Genomic DNA, 19578 nt, shown 5'->3' with positions numbered 1-19578 from the left:
AGGTCAAAGTTTAAATTATCAACTGAAAATGAATTATTATGATTAGAAATAGATGCATTTTTTAAAAAAAAAACTGCATGAAAAAAATCTGATTTTAACGTTTTGAAATTCCATGCATTATACTTTTTTTAATCAATTCACGCAACTGATGACGTCTCAGTCACACAAGCAATCCAACCTATCAGATTCACCACATAAGAACTAAGATGCTCTGTGAGGCTCCATGGTGCACACGTTACCAGTAGACTAGAGAGCACACAGATAATCTATAGCATGTAATCTTCCACATTAGCTCTTTCTCATTCACATAGATCTGAGAGAGGCTTGTGATGAGGACATTGGTGAGAACCACCGGCAGAACATCATTATGGGACGTCAATATCATCACATAACTCAATAATGATAGGCTGCTAATAAAAACGTATTTTCAAAGCTACACTTAGTCTATGTATTCAGTATACCCTAGCTTTATTTTATATTGTATCAAAACTATTTCACAAACCATTGCTTCCCCCATATATGGCCTCTAGGGTTACTCTGTTCTACTTACAGGACTCTGAAGGCTTTCAGAGAAATCAGTTGTTACTGATAGACTTGAAGACTTGTCTGTGTTGTAAATTCCTGAAGTTGTATCGATCCACTTTGTTTCAGGTGAACCTATAATTTTGGTAGCCACACTGATAAGATTGAGGGTTTTATGCCGTATAAATGGCAGGGAAGGTTGGTCTTTGCCCCAGTCTGAATGGCACATGGAGATCAAGTAATGAATACACATAGACAGTAAAGTAGAAAGAATACAGTTACTGAATGCACAGATATAAAATGTACACAGACAGATGTACAGTCAGACAGACAGGTGAATCACGTCACATACAAATGACAGAGACTTTAGGGCTTTAACCAGCAGACCACCTTCCCAAGACACAAAAGTTAAAACATCACAGTAGTTAGTAACAAGAAAACTAGCAAATGTGCTGATTCTTTTCTTAAATTGGGACTACGTGTTATATGCCAATAGCAAAAACTGAAGAGACTCAATGTCCCCTCCCACTCACCTGACCATCACCTATGACACAGAAACACTGCAGTGGAAAAAGCAGACTAAAATGCTATTAGAATAGGGACATGTCCCACTGGGAGCTTGAGGGCAGCGGTATATTGAATACTGCAGAGAACAGGAAATTGGATGGCCATTCTTTTTGGCTGTTCTTGCTTTTTTCTGAGACAGGCTGTCCTGGAACTCACTCTGTAAACCAGCTGTCCTCAGACTCAGATATCCACCTGCCTCTGCCTTTCCAGTCGTAGGATTAAAGGTGTGAGTCACCACTGCCCACCTCACAATACCATTTTTAATGCTTAGCTTTGTGATCATGAAGATCAAGTCACGAATACACACAGATGCTAACGTAGAAAGAATAGCTGTGACTCCCAGGTACAGATACATTTGCTTTTAACCGACATGTACACTCAGCTAGATCAGTTACAGAAAAAAGTAAAATGGTGTCGAATTCAGTAGATTTGCCAGTGAAGCATTTTCAGAAAGAATACTCAGTGGCACTGTTTGTGATTTGTCCCAACAATGATGACAAAACAACTGTAAGCCCAAAGCAATGCAAAATGGGGGTGGGGAGAGGATTAATGAAGCCAACTGTTAGAGCCATCTGCCCAAGTTGGGTCTCCCGATGTAAAAAGCCAGACACAGTGGGAAGCGAACTCACCAGACTTTCCATAACGCCGGACGTCCATCACTAAGTTTCCAGTTTCTTGGGCGTTTGCCATAACTTCCTCCCACTTTTTTGTATCCTTATATGAAAACTTGGTGTTATTGATGGCAAGAATTTCATCATCTACTTGCAGCTGAGAAAATTCTGCTGGGCTACCTAAACAACGTAAAGGGAAGAGTTGAATGAAGAGAAACCTGTACAGTATGCTCTCGGCTGTTTCTTTAAATTAAAGCGAATGGCTTTTTCATCTCAGCAAGTTCAATTCATTTTCGGTAGAGGAGTAACACTGATATTCTTATATGTAATATATCATATCTCAGATATATCTAATATCTGAATCCCTACATCACATGAAGTAGCAAGGACATTATTTATTTCATAGTCTCTATCTTCGTACATGGAAAGGAGAAATCCTAAGTTCAGCCAATAAAAAAAAAATAATTTAATTATCCAAGGGACAAAGAAAAGAAATGTAATTATTTTTAAACAAAAAAAAATGTGAAATATATACTTTAATTGAGCATCAATTAGAACTCTACAGGTGGGGAAAAGAAGAAGAAAAAAAAAAGAATACCACATAAAACTACCACTAAAGCACCATGATTTCAACAATCTTAAATTTTAAAAGAGCCAAATCAATACACAGTTCTGGATATTAGAAATAATTAAAGAGAGACCTCCTCTCAAATAGACATCACTGTAGTCTCCAACCTTGAGGGCGTATTGAACTGTTTCTGGGTTTGCCTGGGCATCACTCTGGCTGTGGAAGAAGTAATCAGCCAGCAGAACTCATGAACATACAAAACGTGACAGATAAAACATTAGCAATGCTTAGAAAACATCATTCTTCACCAGAGGAGACCACAGACCAAGGGCCTAGCATGTGTGACACATTTGGGTTGAGCCACTGCAAACAACAATGTAAACAACGCCCATGTTGCTTTATTATATGCATTATACACTTATCACAAAACACAATTATTTATGGAAAATTTAAACTAAACTTTTAGGTAAGTATTACATGTTAGCACTTCTAGAAATTGAGTCTTTAAAAAAAAAATCTCTAAGGTTACAAAATAGAGCTTCCTCAAAACAAATGAATTAGGAAGGGAAAATAAACAATATGCAATTTGTAATTCCAACTATTTGTCTCAGGGAAGAAACTTCATCTTTTGCCTCCACTGAAATGCATCTTTCCTACAATGTACCCACTATGTTCCAAATCAAGTTGCTTCTCATTTCCCACATAAGAGAAGATAGCACAGTATAGTTAGGTCTACAGTTAGGTTTATAGTTACCTTGTTCGACTGATGCGACGAAGATCCCAGAAATATCCCATTTTATTGTAAACCCAAAGGCATGTTTGTTCCCGGGCGTCTGGTTTATGCTGATTCTCATATCACTGAACTGATCCTGAAAGTAAAACATGAAACGCTGGTATCAGGTGTCCCTGGCACCCACACAGAGGAAAACCTATCCATTAAGACGGGAGGCAACACCAAGGTCCACCCTCACTCCTCCATCATAAAACAGCGGCTTCCCACTTCCTTCCTTGGCTTTGATAAAATGTTGCTATTATGTATATCATTAAGTAGTTTTCTCTGCTAAAATAAGGTAAGGGCAAATTTATCATCAACCAACATTTTCCTTCCTTTTAATATAATCCTACAAATAGGTTGGCCATTAATAAAATAGAGTAACTTACATTATCTGTTTTTAAAATGACAGACAGCACACTGAAAAATAATCTACCTCCAGTATAAAGCACTGGTAGCCGAAGCAGGCAAATGCCCCATGGATATATAGTCATCAGTAGGACTAATCCACCTGGAACTGACCAGGCCTGTCTCACTGGGCATACTTGTTGGCTCAACTGGTTCGTGGGGATACGGAGGCAAAGCCATTGCTGGTGCCCGTGGTATAGAACACAGAACTCTGTTCTCTCCTCTCAGAGGAACGACACAGTGAAACACCCAGAGTAATAGATCGTGGCTCCTTTAAAGCTTCATCAGTACCCACCAGAGCCCAGGAACAATAGCATCTTGGGAAAACAGAACTTTACTTCTACTCTCCTTACGATACTACACAAAAGCAAATCCTAAACTGCCCAGGAAATATTCATATTCTCTGTGTGTGTGTCTCCTCTCCTTCCTTACTCTCTTAAGATTTTTTTTTTACTTTATGTATGTTTTTGTCTTTATGTACATGTGTGTACTTCATGTGTGCAGTGTCCATAGAGCCTATTAGATCCTCTGGAACAGCAATTACCGACAGTTGGAAGCCACTCTACAGGTTCTAGGAACTGAGCCTGGGTCCTCTGGAAGAGGAGGCAGTGCTTTTAACCGCGGTGTCACCTCTCCAGCCCCAGGATTTTCATAAATCATTTTCTAAACCAAATTTCAGTTTACAGTAAGCTACCATTGCTAAATCATCTTTCACTAACCAGCAGACGGCTCAGCAAGTAAAAGCCCAACTAAACCCAACAGCCTGAGTTCAGTCACCAGGCCTCAGAAGGGAGAGGGAGAGACAAACTCCTCCGGGCTGTCCTCTGAGAGAGCGAGTCACACACACCACACACCACACACTATACACACTAATAAACAAACAAACAAATGTAAGTAAAAATTTTAAACATCTTACTTAACATACACTTGATTTGGGGTAAAAACAGATATAAATAATAATGAGTTTATCAGATTAGTCTTTCAGTTCTTTATTATCTAATCATAAAGAACTTAGATGCACCTATTTGAAAAAAAATAAAATCTTCCCAAAGCTAGTTTACTTTCCAGATCACAGATTGCCAATTCTTCATTTTAATTTGGCAGTTACCCTCAAGCTAGGGCCTAGGGCTAATCAAAGCAGTAATAAGCTTTGTGCTTATGTTTTTCAACCAAAAAGTAAATTTAGGATTCAAGTGACAGTACTCTGAAAAAAACTGTATGATGTACAGGAATTACAAGAAATGGAAGGAAGGCAAAGATACAAGCAAGTGTCCAGCTTTGTGAATACATGGAAACACAGTAATACAGTTCAGTTACCCCTTGTGCAACACACACTGTGTGTAGACTCTGGGAGACATGGCACTTAGCACTTGGGAAAAGAAAGATGAGTCAGGCTTGATCCGGGTTCTTAAGAATGATTGTAACTCTTCAAAAGTGGGTTTGAGAGCTTCCTAAAGCAAGATGAAAATGCAGCTATAGATGTTTCCACCTGGAGGCCTTTGGAAAGAGTCTAAATAGAGGCACCCAGATGTTCCCATGACAGGTGTTACTAATGAGCTTGTCGAATGCTATTCTGAAGGCTGCAAAGCTTGTCTGAGAATAGAACAGAGAAAGGCACTGGTTGGTTCCACTGCTTAGCAAGAACCACCACACACCTAAATTAGAGGGGACCCAGTGGAAATAAGTGGTCACCCTCACCACACACACAAAGATCTGACTTAAAGCCAAGGGCAGTACAGAGCCTACTGTTATACAAAGACAGGGAGACAAGTGATGGGCTACACAGTCAAACCACTAACTGGAGTTTTATTAGCTGAAAAATAAAAGATGAGATAGTGTTCTAATAAAAAAAAAAATGCTCTGCAGGAGAACATTGTCCTTCTCTTCCAAATAAAGCACAAAGGAGAATGAGCTTTAACCATAGAGGAAAGAGCTATACAACTAACTTCAGTAAATCAGAAGAGTTCTCTTCAAAAGGCTAGTCTGAACATGAAAGTAAAGAAATCCCTGAACATGTTAAATAGAAGAACAGATACCCACCTCTCTGAACCGACTAACAGGATGATGGTTTTGCTGTGGCTACAAGCGACCAGACTGCCATGTCCATACTCAGAACAATACACAAGCAAAGACAGAACAAGGTAGGGACAATTACTGGGAAATTTCTGTTACTATCCAAGTCACCCCATGTATGACACTGAATGTAATGTCACAGCCTGCTCCATCTGACAATGGATTTTCATGGTTGAAGCTCTCCCTTCAAATGACAATCTTATGTGCACAGCATCCTTCACAAACATATACATATGTGTATACACACACACTCACACACTCAAACATTATTTAAGTAGGTGATAACTATTTGAGGGTTAGGGTTGTAGGTCACAGGCTCCCAGTTGTATCACTTCTTCATTATAGAATTCTTTAGGACATTCCTGTGAAGCGCTGGGTTCCTGTACTACTAGATTATGCCTAAGACTTTTTACATGTAAACATAGCTACAATTTGGTCATGCACGAACTATTTAACAGTGATTTCAGGCAGGCCCTCTAACTTCTTAACAAAACTTTAAGCCATGTGAATGTAGGCCAAAGGGTCTGAGCTACAGAAGACAACTGAGGAGTTACCTCTTTGCACTGGATGGGACAAAAGTATAAATTATCAAGGGAAACCTAGATTATTTTGATGACTAAGAAATGAATTACCCAAGGAGTTTCAGTTGTCCATGCCAGAAAAGAGAAAATAATAGTTATCCATCAACAGCTCAGCATTTAAGCTAAAAGCAGTTTCCCTCAGATTGGCTACAATTTGAACAGAAATGCCCACTGAAAGTGAGATTGCACCACTTACTGGTGAGCCAGGAGGAGACTTTTAATTGTCTAAGGATAGACCTGGTGTCACCAGAGTATGAATTATTTCTCCGAGAGTTGATGAATTATGATTTCCATGTCACTACCAATGGGAATGAAAACCAGAGTCCATCTTACGCACTAAGAAAACTATTCCTTTCTGGTGTTTCCAACAAATGTGTTGGCTTAGGAAACCCTACACATTGAATAAAAACAACAACACTAAAAACAGATTTGGGTGACACAGTCCAGAATAGCAAAAGAAAAAAAATCTTTTAATTGCTGTGCACAAAGTTCCTTAGTGCATGCCAAGTTCTCCTTGGAATGAGAAAAGGAGGGAAGTGGCCTTTAAGTCACGGCCCTGCTCTAACACTTGAGCCATCTCCCCTCACCAAAGATAGACCTAAACCTTTGTGCATCCTCTGTATACTTACTACCCTAGAGCAGCAGGTGGCCTGCCCACTCCAACTGACCAGCTGATTCAAGCCTTCCAAGTTTCTATCTTCAAAGCCCAACTAACGGGCATGCATCCTACCAGGCCCTTACCAATGGAGAACACTCTTCTAAGTCGCCTGTTGTCCCTCTCCACCTTGCCCAACCCCCACAGTCTCTCTACCCACATCTTAGTCTTATCAGTGTGCCCTTCCCCGTCTCTCTCATCTTGGAGTTCCTCAGTCACAGCCATTCTGACCATAGGCTTTCCTAAGGAACTTGCACTCACCATCATGTCTTAAACGACTAGGTCCAATGGTCTCAAAAGTAAAGCATCTTCCACCAAGACAGGCTCTACTTCCTGCAGATCTTCATATCTTAGTTACATATGTCACTATCCAACCACTGTGAGAGTTAGAAATGCCCCTCTCTGCTTTCTTTCCCTTCTGCTGCCTTGCTCACACTTTTAATAATGCGCTCTCAAGTTTACAGACCAACTTTGAATGAACCATCTTCTTCACCCTTCTGCATGTCCCCACCAGGGTTCAGGGACACATTTCTCCTCTCTCCTCTTATCACCTCCTGTTTTTCTCTTGTATCTCTGCCCCCCCTTTCCCCACAGCTGTCAGAAATCTACTTATAGAACATACTGATTATTCTACATCCAAATTTTACAATGCCAATAGCTCCCCAAGCTCTCTGCCAGCTTGGTTGAATTCAAATTCTGCATTTCTGAAATAAGTTCAGTTCAGGTGAGTTTCAATAGGTATATGCCACCTCTCCACAGAATCGTTTGAAGAGTGATTTCATTGTCAGGCACAAGAGTGATGATTAGAAACACAATACCTGGAAGGCTGGGGGATGAGAATTGAGAGGTCTAGGCCAGTTTGAGATACTTTTATTACTACGGGCCAGAAGACAATTCAATCACGATTAGTTATAAAATTCAAAAAGCATAGCAACGTTAAAAATAAGTCAGAAGTGGCTGAGATGTTTAAGTGGGATTAACTAGAATGAGAAACACCCCTGATATTTAAAAGGATTCCTTGTCAGCACTGGGGAATTGAACTTAGAACCTCATAACAGGCAAATGCTCTACCACTGCACCATATCCTGTTCATAAACAGAGTCAAAAATCACGTAGAACATTTCCTACTTTCAAATGTATTGTTATTATTCTCCTTCTATGAGTTGTTCTCAAAGGCTGAGGCAGAGATTCTGGGAGGTAGACTGGTGTGGAGTTTGAGAGCAAGAGGCTCTGAAAGGATAGAAAACAGAAACTTCTAAGAAAAACACGCTTAGAGGGGACATCTTGAAAGCCAAGTCTGCAAGGCAAGGCAGTTGAAGAGTGAGGAAGGACTCCGAGTCAAATCTCTTCCTCTTCTCTCTGGTCCCCAGCAACCTAAATTGACCTAGGAAACCTGTAGCTCAGCCATGGGGAGGAACAGGAAGCTCCTGTGGGCAGAGGGGAATGCACCCATGTTCAGGTCTTTTCACAGTTGTACCTTCCCTGCTTTACAGCCCAAACCATGCTATCAGCACAGTTCTGAGATGGCTTCCCACCCTCTGCCTCCTAACTTGCATTCTTAAAATACTTTTGTGTAACATCACAGAACTTGCATTCCAAAAGCATCCTTCAACCCATGAGTTTCCATGCTCAAGAACCAAAAAGCATCTGAAATCGCCTCCCAGATCAGGATCAACACTTGAGGCTGGTAACCAAGGCCTTGAACATAGCTCGAGCCAGCACTGATGTAGGTCAAGTCAACATTAACTGACAACTGTATGTTGACTGAAAGGTACAAAGACTATCTACAAAGGGAGACAAGGATATTTGCAACAAGGAAGAAGTTAACTTTCAAGGGTGGTTGGTTCAACTCCAACCAGGAAGATAAGACACTGGGATCATGAAAGAGGTGGTTTTGCCTGGCTTTGAAGAACCTGAAAGGCATTAAACAGAGATAAGCAGAGTAAACATCTTCAAATAGAGAAGAGTAATGACTAACGTATCTGATGTGCCCAAACAAAACTAGCTTTCTTAGGTACCTCTCTTCCCCTGATGTAAGAGGTAGGCAGTCTTGGATAAAACTCCGAGTTCAGATTCCCAACCCCAACACTTAGTGCCATGGATGACCTTGAAAAGATAGAGTGACCATCTATGCTTTCAGTTTTCTGTGGGTGAGAATAAAAACGATGGTGCTGACGTCACTTGGCTGGGGGAAGAGTTTACTCATATAACCCTGTGAAGCCTGCTTAGCCCATTCAACACAGCACACGCTTCCTTCATACGGGGAGGTATGATGAAGGGACTCTGAACTCATTCATGAAGAACACCGGTACTCTACAGAGTTCCCTGAACTTCATTCGAAGGATAGAATGCCTCAGCAGATTCTACAACAGCAAAATGACTGAGTCTTTGGTACAGAACAAACACACCTGAGGCTACTTCTAACCATCTACACGGACAGGAAAAGGTCCTGGATTTGAACAGTGGCAACTGAGCTTGAACAGGGTAATTACATGGGAGATCCTGGAGACACAAGTGTAAGGCCTTTAGTAGCAAAAGCACAGGGGAGCGAAGAGAAAAAAACAGAAGAACATGCTTTACCAAAGCTACCAGATTATTGAGGTGTTCAGCCTCTCAGAGCTTCCTCCCTATGAACATGTAGAGCTACAGAGAGAGCTTTGAGCACAAATTTGACAGATTGATGTACAACGACCCTGACCATGGCACTCATCAGCTGTGTTGGGCACGCACAGCCTCTCTGGAGTCAGCCAGCTCCATAAGACACTCTCCTGGTAGCATAGAATTGGATAGTCCAAATAGAGACAAGCTAGTCACCATGGGAAATACAAAACTGCTCAAGAACTCCACTAGTTCCAGTGGTTAAATGCAGCCAAATCCTCCACAGCAGAATTTGGTTTCACACCTAATGACGACAGCATAAATCCACTGTGATGAAACCTGGAACAAGCCAGGTTCATCTGGGCCTCTTGCAGTTCCAACAGCCGAGGACACACCCAGACACACACCACACATGGCCTTTTTTTCCCTAATCCATGGGTGCAGTTTGCCAGCTGTCACCTTGAAGGAGGGCCCAGCACGTAGCAGGCAGCACGTTCGTCAAGCTATTTTTGTTACATTTGATCTTTGAAAGCAGGAAGGCAACGTACAAATCCATAGGACAAGAGACACCTTGCCTCTGGTTTTATATTCACCTATTGATACCTTATGGTCCCCGTGAAGTACACACAGGCACTGTTCTCATCCATTGAGACCTGTAATGATGACCATAAATTCCTAATTCCTTTAAAATGTATTTGTAATTTATAACTGACGGTTTTTACAAGCTGAAAAGAATTGTTGTAGAGATATATTTGGAAATATGTACAGGAAAAATAGCTAAACAACAGGAACCAGAAAACACCTATCACCAAACAAAAACAAAACAAAAAGCTATGTAAGTGCTAACGCTGATTATTTCTGAACAATATATTCATCGTGGATTTTTTTTCCTTGTATCCCTCATATTTCTCAGATACAAAGTAAGTGTCATAGCCTGGAGGCAGGGAGGGAGGATGACAGTTTTAAATTTTCTTATACAATTAAAAATCTAATAAACCTAAATAAATATGCTATGTAAAACTATTTCACATAAATCTACTTTATTCACATATTCAAAATGACATTTTATTTTTGGACTTGGAAAATAACTATGTTCCAGTAAGACTAACAAGGATTTAGGGACCAGGCTAACAGTTAAAAAATGCCTCTATGTAAAGGGATTTACACAGCTAGCAAGTTGCTTAACATAAGTGTTGTTAAGTTTTCTGTGTGTGTGTGTGTGTGTCTGTGTGTGTGTGTGTGTGTGTGTGTGTGTTTAGTAGAAGCTTTGTTTGCTTGACAAAGACTTTTAGTGGGTTTTACGTGTAGACTGAAAAACATATATCACCTAATAATTCTGTTGAAAGCCATCTGTTAGGGTTTTAAACAGGAAACATTACAAGTATTCCATTTGTTTGTAATCTGTTGGTATGTTTTATGTGGAGTCCAAATGTTCAGAATGGCAGGTGTTAAGCTCTAACCAAGCCTCATTGATCGCACAGAGACAGGAGTAACAGCAAACGCTGCCATTCTGACGTACAAATTAGTAGGAGAAGCCACGAAAAATTTACAAGATAACAAAATGCTATGTCCCTAGAGACAAGCATCCACTAAATGGGACAATCTCTCTTTGCAGCTGGTTGTTTTCCACAGAGAAGGGCTTTGCTTACTCACACATACATTAAAGGTCTGCAGCAGAAACTGGAGAAACGTAGAATAATAAAAACTTCAGGCAACCCCCCCCCAAGAGACTGGTCTACCAAGTTTCTAGAGACACAGCTCATGAAGGTTGTCTGGGATTTACAAACTAAAAGCTGGGAGGGACTGACTGCCCCCACACTCAGTTAAAAATAGACCATACTATATTTTTGTGTAATACAAGTAGCAACCTGTACTGTAAAGTCAAAGGCTGAAACAACTGTTTCCAGATTAAAATCTTGAAGTATCTGAGTCACATGGCTAAGAACCCTCTAAAACTTACCAGGGACCTGGAAACTTCCCTCAGTGGTGAGCCTCTTCCTTCTCCAGAGTCAGACACTGAATCCAGACCAGACATTGATGAGAACGTGGCTTTGGAAGAGGTTGCCAGGTCGTGGGAGAGTGATGAGGAAGGGAGTGTGGGAGAGGGCAAGTTCACCGCATCTTCTCCTGTAGCTATGACCTCCTTCTCACTGGCTGAGCCCGAAATAAAGTGGCTGGAGTCAGGCTTCGGGCCAGTGGCTCTGCCCGAATCGAGTTGCTCTCTCTTGACAACTTCAACATCTCCGTTGTACTTCCAGCCATCATCCATCTAAATTAGGACACATCATTTTAAACTCAGTATTCTGCTAGCCTTAGGGTCAGTTTTTTAAACAGATTTATTAGTATTTTAAAGTCACTAAGGTGACACATATTTGCCACAGCAAGGTAACTGTTGACAAAGGCTTGGACTGTGTTCCTTCACACTACAAAATATGCACGTGCACAGAAACACTTGCTCTGATAAAAGTGCTATTATGTATAGATTTCTAAAACTAGCTTTGTTTGTTCACATCACTGCAAGTCAAAAGGTACAACTCCAAACTAGCTCTTTGAATTGTCAGAAATCCCAGAGTGTGGATATCAATCATTCATCTATTTGATAGCTACTTAAATTCTTTTGAGCTGTCCATCACTCGCCCAAAGCAATGCAAACAACTGGAGCACACCTTTTTAAATGGAGTTTTTATTTTATAGCCCAGATGTTCCAAAAACTCACTGGATCAAAGATTTTATAACTGCATTACCTGCCTGTCATCTTTACGAAGAAAACAGACGCCTGCATTTCAGCCTCTGCAACACCAAATAGTTTGAACATTTAAAATATTTCTAAGTCCAATGAGTGAAAAACTTGTTTACCTTTGTCCGCATGCTAAACACGAGGTTAAACCTGCTTCTTTGTGCTTCAGTGAATTCCTTTGTGTTGAGTGGGCCAACTTGTTTTTCTACATCCATTGCTAGTGTTTATCTTTATTTCTTATCAAATGATGGAAATGCCTAGCATCTTGGGAGTTGTCAACCCTTTACTTGCAATGCCTTTAAATAACAACAGTGACGCCAACTGTCCTATGCTAATAGTACCTGCGATATAGATTTAATCAAATAGGTCTATAATTATTTTAATCAAATAGGTCTATAATTTACTTAGTAGGCTTGTCGGGGATTTCCTGGGTGATTTAGGCAGGCTTTTCTCATCCCAAACACTAATTTTTTTAAGCCATAATTCTTCTCATCTGTATGACAGGATTTTAAGATCTTAAGTGTAGATGGGTGGAACCGACAGAACCATGACCTTTAAATAGTCAGACCGCACTAAAATGGACATTTTATTTTTTTAAAAAAGTATACTCAAGTCATCAAGTTCTAAGGTAGGAAGGAAGGATAGGGCAAAACCTTACATATATAATTCTGAGAACATTTAACAAGAGCCATGTAAAACTTCAGTATTATAGGAGCCAAACAGAGCTGACTGCTGATAGTTTCAAAAGGTCCAACCTAATACTTCAGAATCAAAAACTATGACAAGAAAAATAAATAAATGTTCTGCCTTAATGTGTATCTTATCTGTTCTTTAAAATCTAATCACCCATTTTTACTAGATCTAAATTGTTGTGAAAGTTGTTTATGTACATCATCTACATTTTATACATCCAATATCTGTTCCCAACTCAGCCTCTATGTAAGCTCCCCCAACTCATTGTGCTTAGGGGCAAATTAAATAAACCTAGGCCATTTTTACCGTGTAGGATCTGGGCAGTGAGGAGATTCCCCTTGATGATGCGCCAAAAGGTCTCGCTGTGACCACAGATGTTAACCTGGCTGTATCGCTTCTCTGGTAACTTCTAGGGAGAGAAGCTGAAATACGAGTAGACTCTCCTCTCGTACTCCATGACTGCTGAGAAGCGAGTGAGGATGGACGCTGTAGTGAGGAAGATAAAGAGGCCTGGTGCAGTTCTGCAGAAGGCAAAAGGGCCTGGTGTGGTTGTTCTGCAGAAGGCAAAGGGGTCTGGCGTGGTTCTGTGGACAGCAATGGGGCCTGACAAGGTTCTGCAGAAGGCAACGGGACCTGGTGCAGTTCTGCAGAAGATAAAGAGGCCTGGCGTGGTTCTGCAGAGGGCGAAGGGGCCAGACGTTGCTCTTCAGGAGTATGAGAAGCAAGCTGAATCTCAGCTACTACACTGTCCTCTCTATTTGCAAATGTTGTGAAATCTTCTTTGGGCATCTCGGCAGGATGCGCTCTTGCCTTGTCTTCCAGTCTCTCCATCTGGTAACTGGTTTCTGACAGAGTCACTGTAGGAGGGGGCACTCCATCATCCAGGATGTCATCAGAGGAATAGGTCCTCCTCCGAGACGTAATTGTAGAACCTCGAGATTCCCTTAGCAAAGAGAAATGTACTATTACGACAGAGTTATGCATTTGACCCCAGATGGGGTAAGATAATGACTGAAATGTAAAGTGAGCACAAAAATCAGTACAACACTAACAGGATTATGCATAATTTTTAAGCTAAGAAACTGACCTGACCTTTTCTTAAGGAGACTCTCAAATGCGTATTTTTAATCATAAAAGGCTATAATAATAAAATAAGTAAGGTTTAACATTGATTAGTCACAGGTTTTTAGCTACAAATTTATGTCTTTCAAAATGCTTTAGGTGACTGACGACCAATCTGATTTTGCCAAGTTTTGCTTCATAAAATTTATAATATATTGATAAAAATAATAGCACAAAAAGACTCAAGCTTTTATAGAGATCCGGTCAGTTCATGGAGCTTGACAGAATCCCCATGGGCAATTATAATAGATTCAAGGTTATTATCCATACTTACAGAGAATGGATGAAACAGCTTCATCTGGCAGTTAGGAGGGAGTCTCTACCCCACCCCCCTGGGGCAACCTCTGTACCTAAGTGAATGAACCTCTTCATCATTGGCATTTTGGACACAAAGGAGCTTTGTTTAATTTCACCTGCCGGCATATTTCCTTTGCGACATTATTTTGAAAGCATATTTGCTTTCTCTCTGATCTATCAAGCTCCCCCAGATCCACACAGTTAAGTTCTCACTCATGGAAGTGGAAATTTCACTTTTATCCTGCTTTTACAACTCAGAGAATAAATAAGCCCACACATCCACACTTGCATAGACTTCCTTAAAATCTAACTTATCCTCTACCACTACAATTCAACAAAGAATTGTAAAGAGTTCACAGAATTCATTTAAAGGTAAAGGTCTATTTTACTCACTTTAAAGTGGGTTTTTTGTTGTTTTCAAATACTGAGAATACCTCCTCTTTCTATAGAAGAGAGTAAAATACCCCTCAGCAATGTTAACTCGGATCACTAATTCAGCCACATTGTTTTAATACGTCAAAGCCCTGACTGCTACGGCACTTATGTGATCACAGTTTAAAACTGGAGACCACACATCCCAACTGCATACAAAGCCTACATTCCTGACACTGGGGTCTCCAAACACAAGGGGTGCCCAGCTCTTTACCTGTCCTGCAGCATTTCCCTAAATGTCTTGGAGCTGCGGTCAGACTTCTCAAGCGCCTGCTTCTCAATCTCTTCCCTTTCTTCCTTTTTCTTCTGCAGATCTGAAGTGTAACTCTTCCGACGATCTTTCCATTTTGCAAGGTCCTGAACCAGAAATCACATCAGCCTGGTCATACCTGAATTTCTACACGCCCTTTCCTTGCAGCAAGAGCATGCCGGAGTATCCCATTACAATGCTGAAACCGTTCACTCCCACTTGTGCCAAGGTGCCCTAATTTTGCTTTTTATAGCCAGTGTTTCTGTACCAAGCCTTTATCTCATGTGTCTGCTGGAAAAACCTGACCTAATAAGAGGGATCCCACTTTTGTTATCCTAGAAAGTATCACATCAATGTCAATTTCTCAAAGAATGCTAAATGCTTGCAATTAGGTACTAGATCTGATTGGCCAGGAAATATTTCAAATTCAATTTCATAGCACTCCAAACCCCTGATTCACATGTGTGCCGTGGTGAGAGGGACAGAAACGTCTCTGGAACAGTCTAGCTCAAGTGAGTGTTCTATCTGGTTCAACCCCCAGAAACACAAAGATGCATAAGATGTGGCTCCTCTCAATAAGATAGACTATACATAAAGATCAGTGCCTTGTGTGGTAGGTCTGCCAAAAAGAATGAGGGACCTAAAGGAAAAGAACAGTTCTTCCTACAGAAGGTGGAATTGCAGATTATGGGGAATGTCCATTAGGTTCAGAGAATCAAGTTAAGCTGGGAGGGGAACAACAGGGAACATAATGTAGGCATAAGCCCACACTTGCTTCCCACATCTCCAAAAACATGTTCAAAAGCAGCCAGGACAATGTACCTAATGCAGGTACAATTATCCCTAGGTACCTAAGCCAGTTGTGACACTCAGGGATTGACACATTTTGAATGCAACAAATATTTCTCCATTTCCAAATCAGAGAAACACCATACTAAGGATTCCAAGAGAAATTCCAGTGCAAAGGGAAGGATACCCAAGTTCTCAGACCAGACCAGACCTCTTGCCACACACCCAGGCCTTGGAAAGCATGTCTGCCTATTAAACTTCAGGGCCACCCAGGGCCTCTCCTACTTTCCTGCAACCTGAAATCGATATGAACTCTTTTCCCAAAAGAAAAAAAGTGACCCAAATATTCCTCTGCCCTCCCCTGATATGTAGCCCACCTTGATAATTACTTTATCAAAACCTCATTGCGTGAGTTGGTAAAGTGATGCTGAACTCTTTGCTGGGTTTTGCAGGGATTGACATTAGGTGCAGCACACATATGAAGCAAGTGCCCTAACATGGATGGAATCACCCCTGAGGCCTGTGTGTTGTTTCCTGTTCATTCAGTCAACTTTCAAGTAAGAGGATAGTACAATTTAGCGAAGCAGTGCCTTTGTACATCAGCACTGACTTTCTCTGATGTGTTTGCTCACGGTGTTACTCAGTGCTCTTACTATGAAGCAGTCTTCCAATTTCTTTGGGCTTGGGGAGATGTTTATCAATCACAGTCCTTTAGCCTCCTACAGCTTGCAATAACTGCTTCATCCAACTGAAAGGGTTAAACTTTCTTCTTTAAGATTCAAGATAAAGGTTAAACATTATGTCTATATGAAAAGCTGTATAGGCCAGCTCTGCTGAAATGGTTAATTTTGAATCCCACTAGATCCTGACTTCAACCCAATTATTACTCTGAGTTATATTTCATCCTGGTCTCCAAGTAACTTTGAGAACTCTCCCCACTAAGGGCAAGATCAGAGCTACACATCCTGTTCCTCTTCCATCTCAATCTTGAGCAATGTTCTTTTTCTAGCAGAGGTATAATTAGCCGTCATACCCAAGTCAGTCACTCTCCCGAGTAAGCAGCTCACTCTCTCGCTAGGAAGAAACCTCACGCTCTTCGAGAACTCACAGTCTCTCAGAAGATAAGCACACTTCTATATTTTTACAGTGTTCTTTAAGACAGAAGACAGTACTTTGGTCTCATTTTCTATAGTACTGGACCCTAGAATAGCGAGGAAGGCCATCTCTTAAGTACACAGACTTCCTTTGAAGAGAAGCAAGACGTGCACCCCGCCCTCGTGGTAGAATACTCACATCCTGCCATTTCTGATCTTGTTCTTTCAGCTGGGATTTTATTTTCTGCATCTCCTCATAGCGCACCTGACGCAGGTTCTGAACATCCTCCGCGCTGACATCGCTCATGGACTTGCTCCTGTCACAGAAACACCCACAGTCACAAAGGTTCTTGTGGCTGGCCTGAGGGTTCACATGAAGACTGGGCTTATATTTAGAAATTCCACCTAAATATCTACTGCCCTACCCAGATGCTTCAGTGATAGTGCCCCTGAAATAGCACCACACCGATAAATGGTGTTTTTCCAAAGCGCGGAAACAAGAGCCTGGTGTGTTCAGTTCAGATGTGAGATGCTTTCTTTTCCACAAAGTAGTCAAAATAATCTTGAACAGTTCTAAAAGTGGTAATCCAGTGCTTGTATTTAGAGGGGTCAACTCTAAAATTATCTTGGGGGGGGGGGAGTCATCACCTGTCTGAGTTTGTCTATTTTGTCCATATTCCCTCAAAGATAACCTAGTAAAAGTGTGGCTGGTTTTTTTCTTCTTCTTCTTCTTTTTACTGGCCCTTACTAAATAATTTAGTGACTACCTGATATATTCTCCTCAAGTTCAACACCATGAAACAATGTTCTCAACCATTCTCTAAGATCTACTCTGCCGCTGTGCTGCTGGACCCATTCACAGAAGACCACGAGCCGTTCCCACAGCCCATCAGAACCACCTCCATTACCCTCTCCTCGATCAGGCAGAGTTCACAACTTAACTTGCAGCCCCCGGTTACAGATATATGTACAATCAGGCAATAAAGCCAGAGCAGAGGGTTTCAAAACCTTTTCCCCCATTACTGCGACATATTTTAAAGACTACTGGGGGCGGGGGGGGGGGGGGGGGGGATGATCTTCTAACAGGCTTCAAACTCTCAGAGAGCATAAAGCGGCTCCCTAGCAGTAAAGACTGCTCGCGAGAGTTAGCAGCCGAGTTGGAATGTGACTACTACCCCTGTGCAGACCGCACAGATAAGAAAGATCTCTCAGGAAGGCTGGGGCCAGCTCAGCCCTGAGAGCAATGACAGAGTCTGAGACAGAGAATTTAAAAGGTGGGATAGCGGAAGTCCTTTTTATCACATTGTAATTAACCATATATTACATATATTACTATATCCTTGGGCACCTAAGTTTTGTATTCTCCCCAGATCTATCACATTTTTTTTTTTAAAAAAAAAAAGCTGTTCTGAGCTGGTTCAGGAATGCAGCTGTAAGTACTAAGCAAATGCCTCTGGAGGCTCCGGCCAGGAATCTGCCCCTCTTCGACTCATTTCCAATGACTGGTGAATAGGCACTGATGCTTGAATGGGGCCCTGCTGAAATGCTATCTGGAAAAGACGTTTTTTGCTGTTTTTTTTTAAGCTGGGCCTCAGCAAACACGTTGTTATCGCTGATACAGGCAATCTCAACCTGCTTTTCCTCGGTGATGGTTAATGGTGGTGCCTGCGGCCCAGCCATCCACAGTTGAAAGCTAAGAACCACTTTTCACTTTTGTTCCTCCCTTCTCCTCACTTTCAATTACTTATCTTCTCATTTAATGCGGCTTTCTTTCCCTTTAGACTGCCAGCAGTCCAGGTCGAGCACAACCCGGCCCCCCTGCATTTCCAAAGCAGCTGCTTACATTATCACTGGAAAGGGCTTCCCTCAAATGCTCCCTCCAACTCAAAGCTGGTGCCTCTCTGCTTTTCAAAATACCACTCACAATCATGGCTAAGCTCTCTCCACGGTCGCCTGCTCACCATCCGTTTTCCTCATCTCAGTTAAGGTCAACTGCATCCTTCCACTGTTAGGCTCAAAATTCCTGAAGTCACCCAGGTTACTCTCTTACTCTCAAGACACTTATTTCATTCATAATTCATCTGGTCTCTTAACTTCTAACCTCCTCCCCATCATCAGACTGGCCAATGCTGTCACATAATCCACGTGGAGAATCCCAAAGATCTGTCTGCTTCCACCATCCAGCTCAGCGTGCTCAGAAGAGCAGGTTTCTAGTTAACAGTCAGGTCATGGAACGCTCAGCTCCAGACTTGGGCCCCAGTGCTTTGAATTAATCCGGCCCCCATAATCAGGAATCTGCCTGTACAATGCGGGCGGTCCTTGTCCGCAATTGGTTTTTGACCGATCAATAAAGAGCCAACAACCAATGGCTGGACCGAGAGACTGAAGCAGGACCTTTAGATTTGTACACGCTAGGAACTGGGAGAAAGGAAGCTAGAGAACTGCCATGACTCGGGGAAGAGGGATAGGACGTAAGAGCTTCAGGAGAGAAAGCCAACCTGCCAAGTGAGAATTTGGGTACGTGGCCAGGGGAAGGATTAGGGGTACCCAGCATGTGTGTGTGTGTGTGTGTGTGTGTGTGTGTGTGTGTGTGTGTGTGTGTGTGNGTGTGTGTGTGTGTGTGTGTGTGTGTGTCTGTCTGTCTGTCTGTCTGTCTTTCATTCAGGAATCCAGATAGCTCTTGAGCAGGTACAGTTTACTCAACCACTGCTACACTTGAGTTTCTTTTTCCCATCAAAGTTCTAAGTAGAATCTTCAAGACCTTTGAGGTCTGGAACAATCTGGTCCCTTGCTGCCTTTCCACACTCAT

At 41.6% G+C, this 19578-nt stretch overlaps 1 protein-coding gene across 20 annotated transcripts in view; it reads right to left on the bottom strand.

Moving 5' to 3' along the window:
• Lmo7 (LIM domain 7) overlaps positions 1-19578 on the bottom strand; it is a 202100-nt gene that overhangs the window by 22073 nt on the left and 160449 nt on the right. For 10 of the 20 annotated variants that reach the window (XM_029541827.1, XM_029541820.1, XM_029541828.1 and 7 more), the window contains 7 exons: positions 16969-17086; positions 14851-14993; positions 13092-13728; positions 11316-11624; positions 3023-3137; positions 1719-1880; positions 551-738 (listed from right to left, as the gene is read on the bottom strand). In XM_029541827.1, coding sequence (XP_029397687.1) covers positions 551-738; positions 1719-1880; positions 3023-3137; positions 11316-11624; positions 13092-13728; positions 14851-14993; positions 16969-17086 — 1672 coding nt within the window. The remainder of the gene's footprint in view (positions 1-550; positions 739-1718; positions 1881-3022; positions 3138-11315; positions 11625-13091; positions 13729-14850; positions 14994-16968; positions 17087-19578) is intronic. The other 10 variants (XM_021203121.2, XM_029541825.1, XM_029541824.1 and 7 more) reach the window with 1 other exon arrangement.

The sequence above is a fragment of the Mus pahari genome, chromosome 8, assembly GCF_900095145.1.
Source record: "Mus pahari chromosome 8, PAHARI_EIJ_v1.1, whole genome shotgun sequence".
Lineage (NCBI taxonomy): Eukaryota > Metazoa > Chordata > Mammalia > Rodentia > Muridae > Mus > Mus pahari.
The sequence above is the reverse complement of the archived record's forward strand: the minus strand, read 5'-3'. Positions and strand labels throughout refer to the sequence as shown.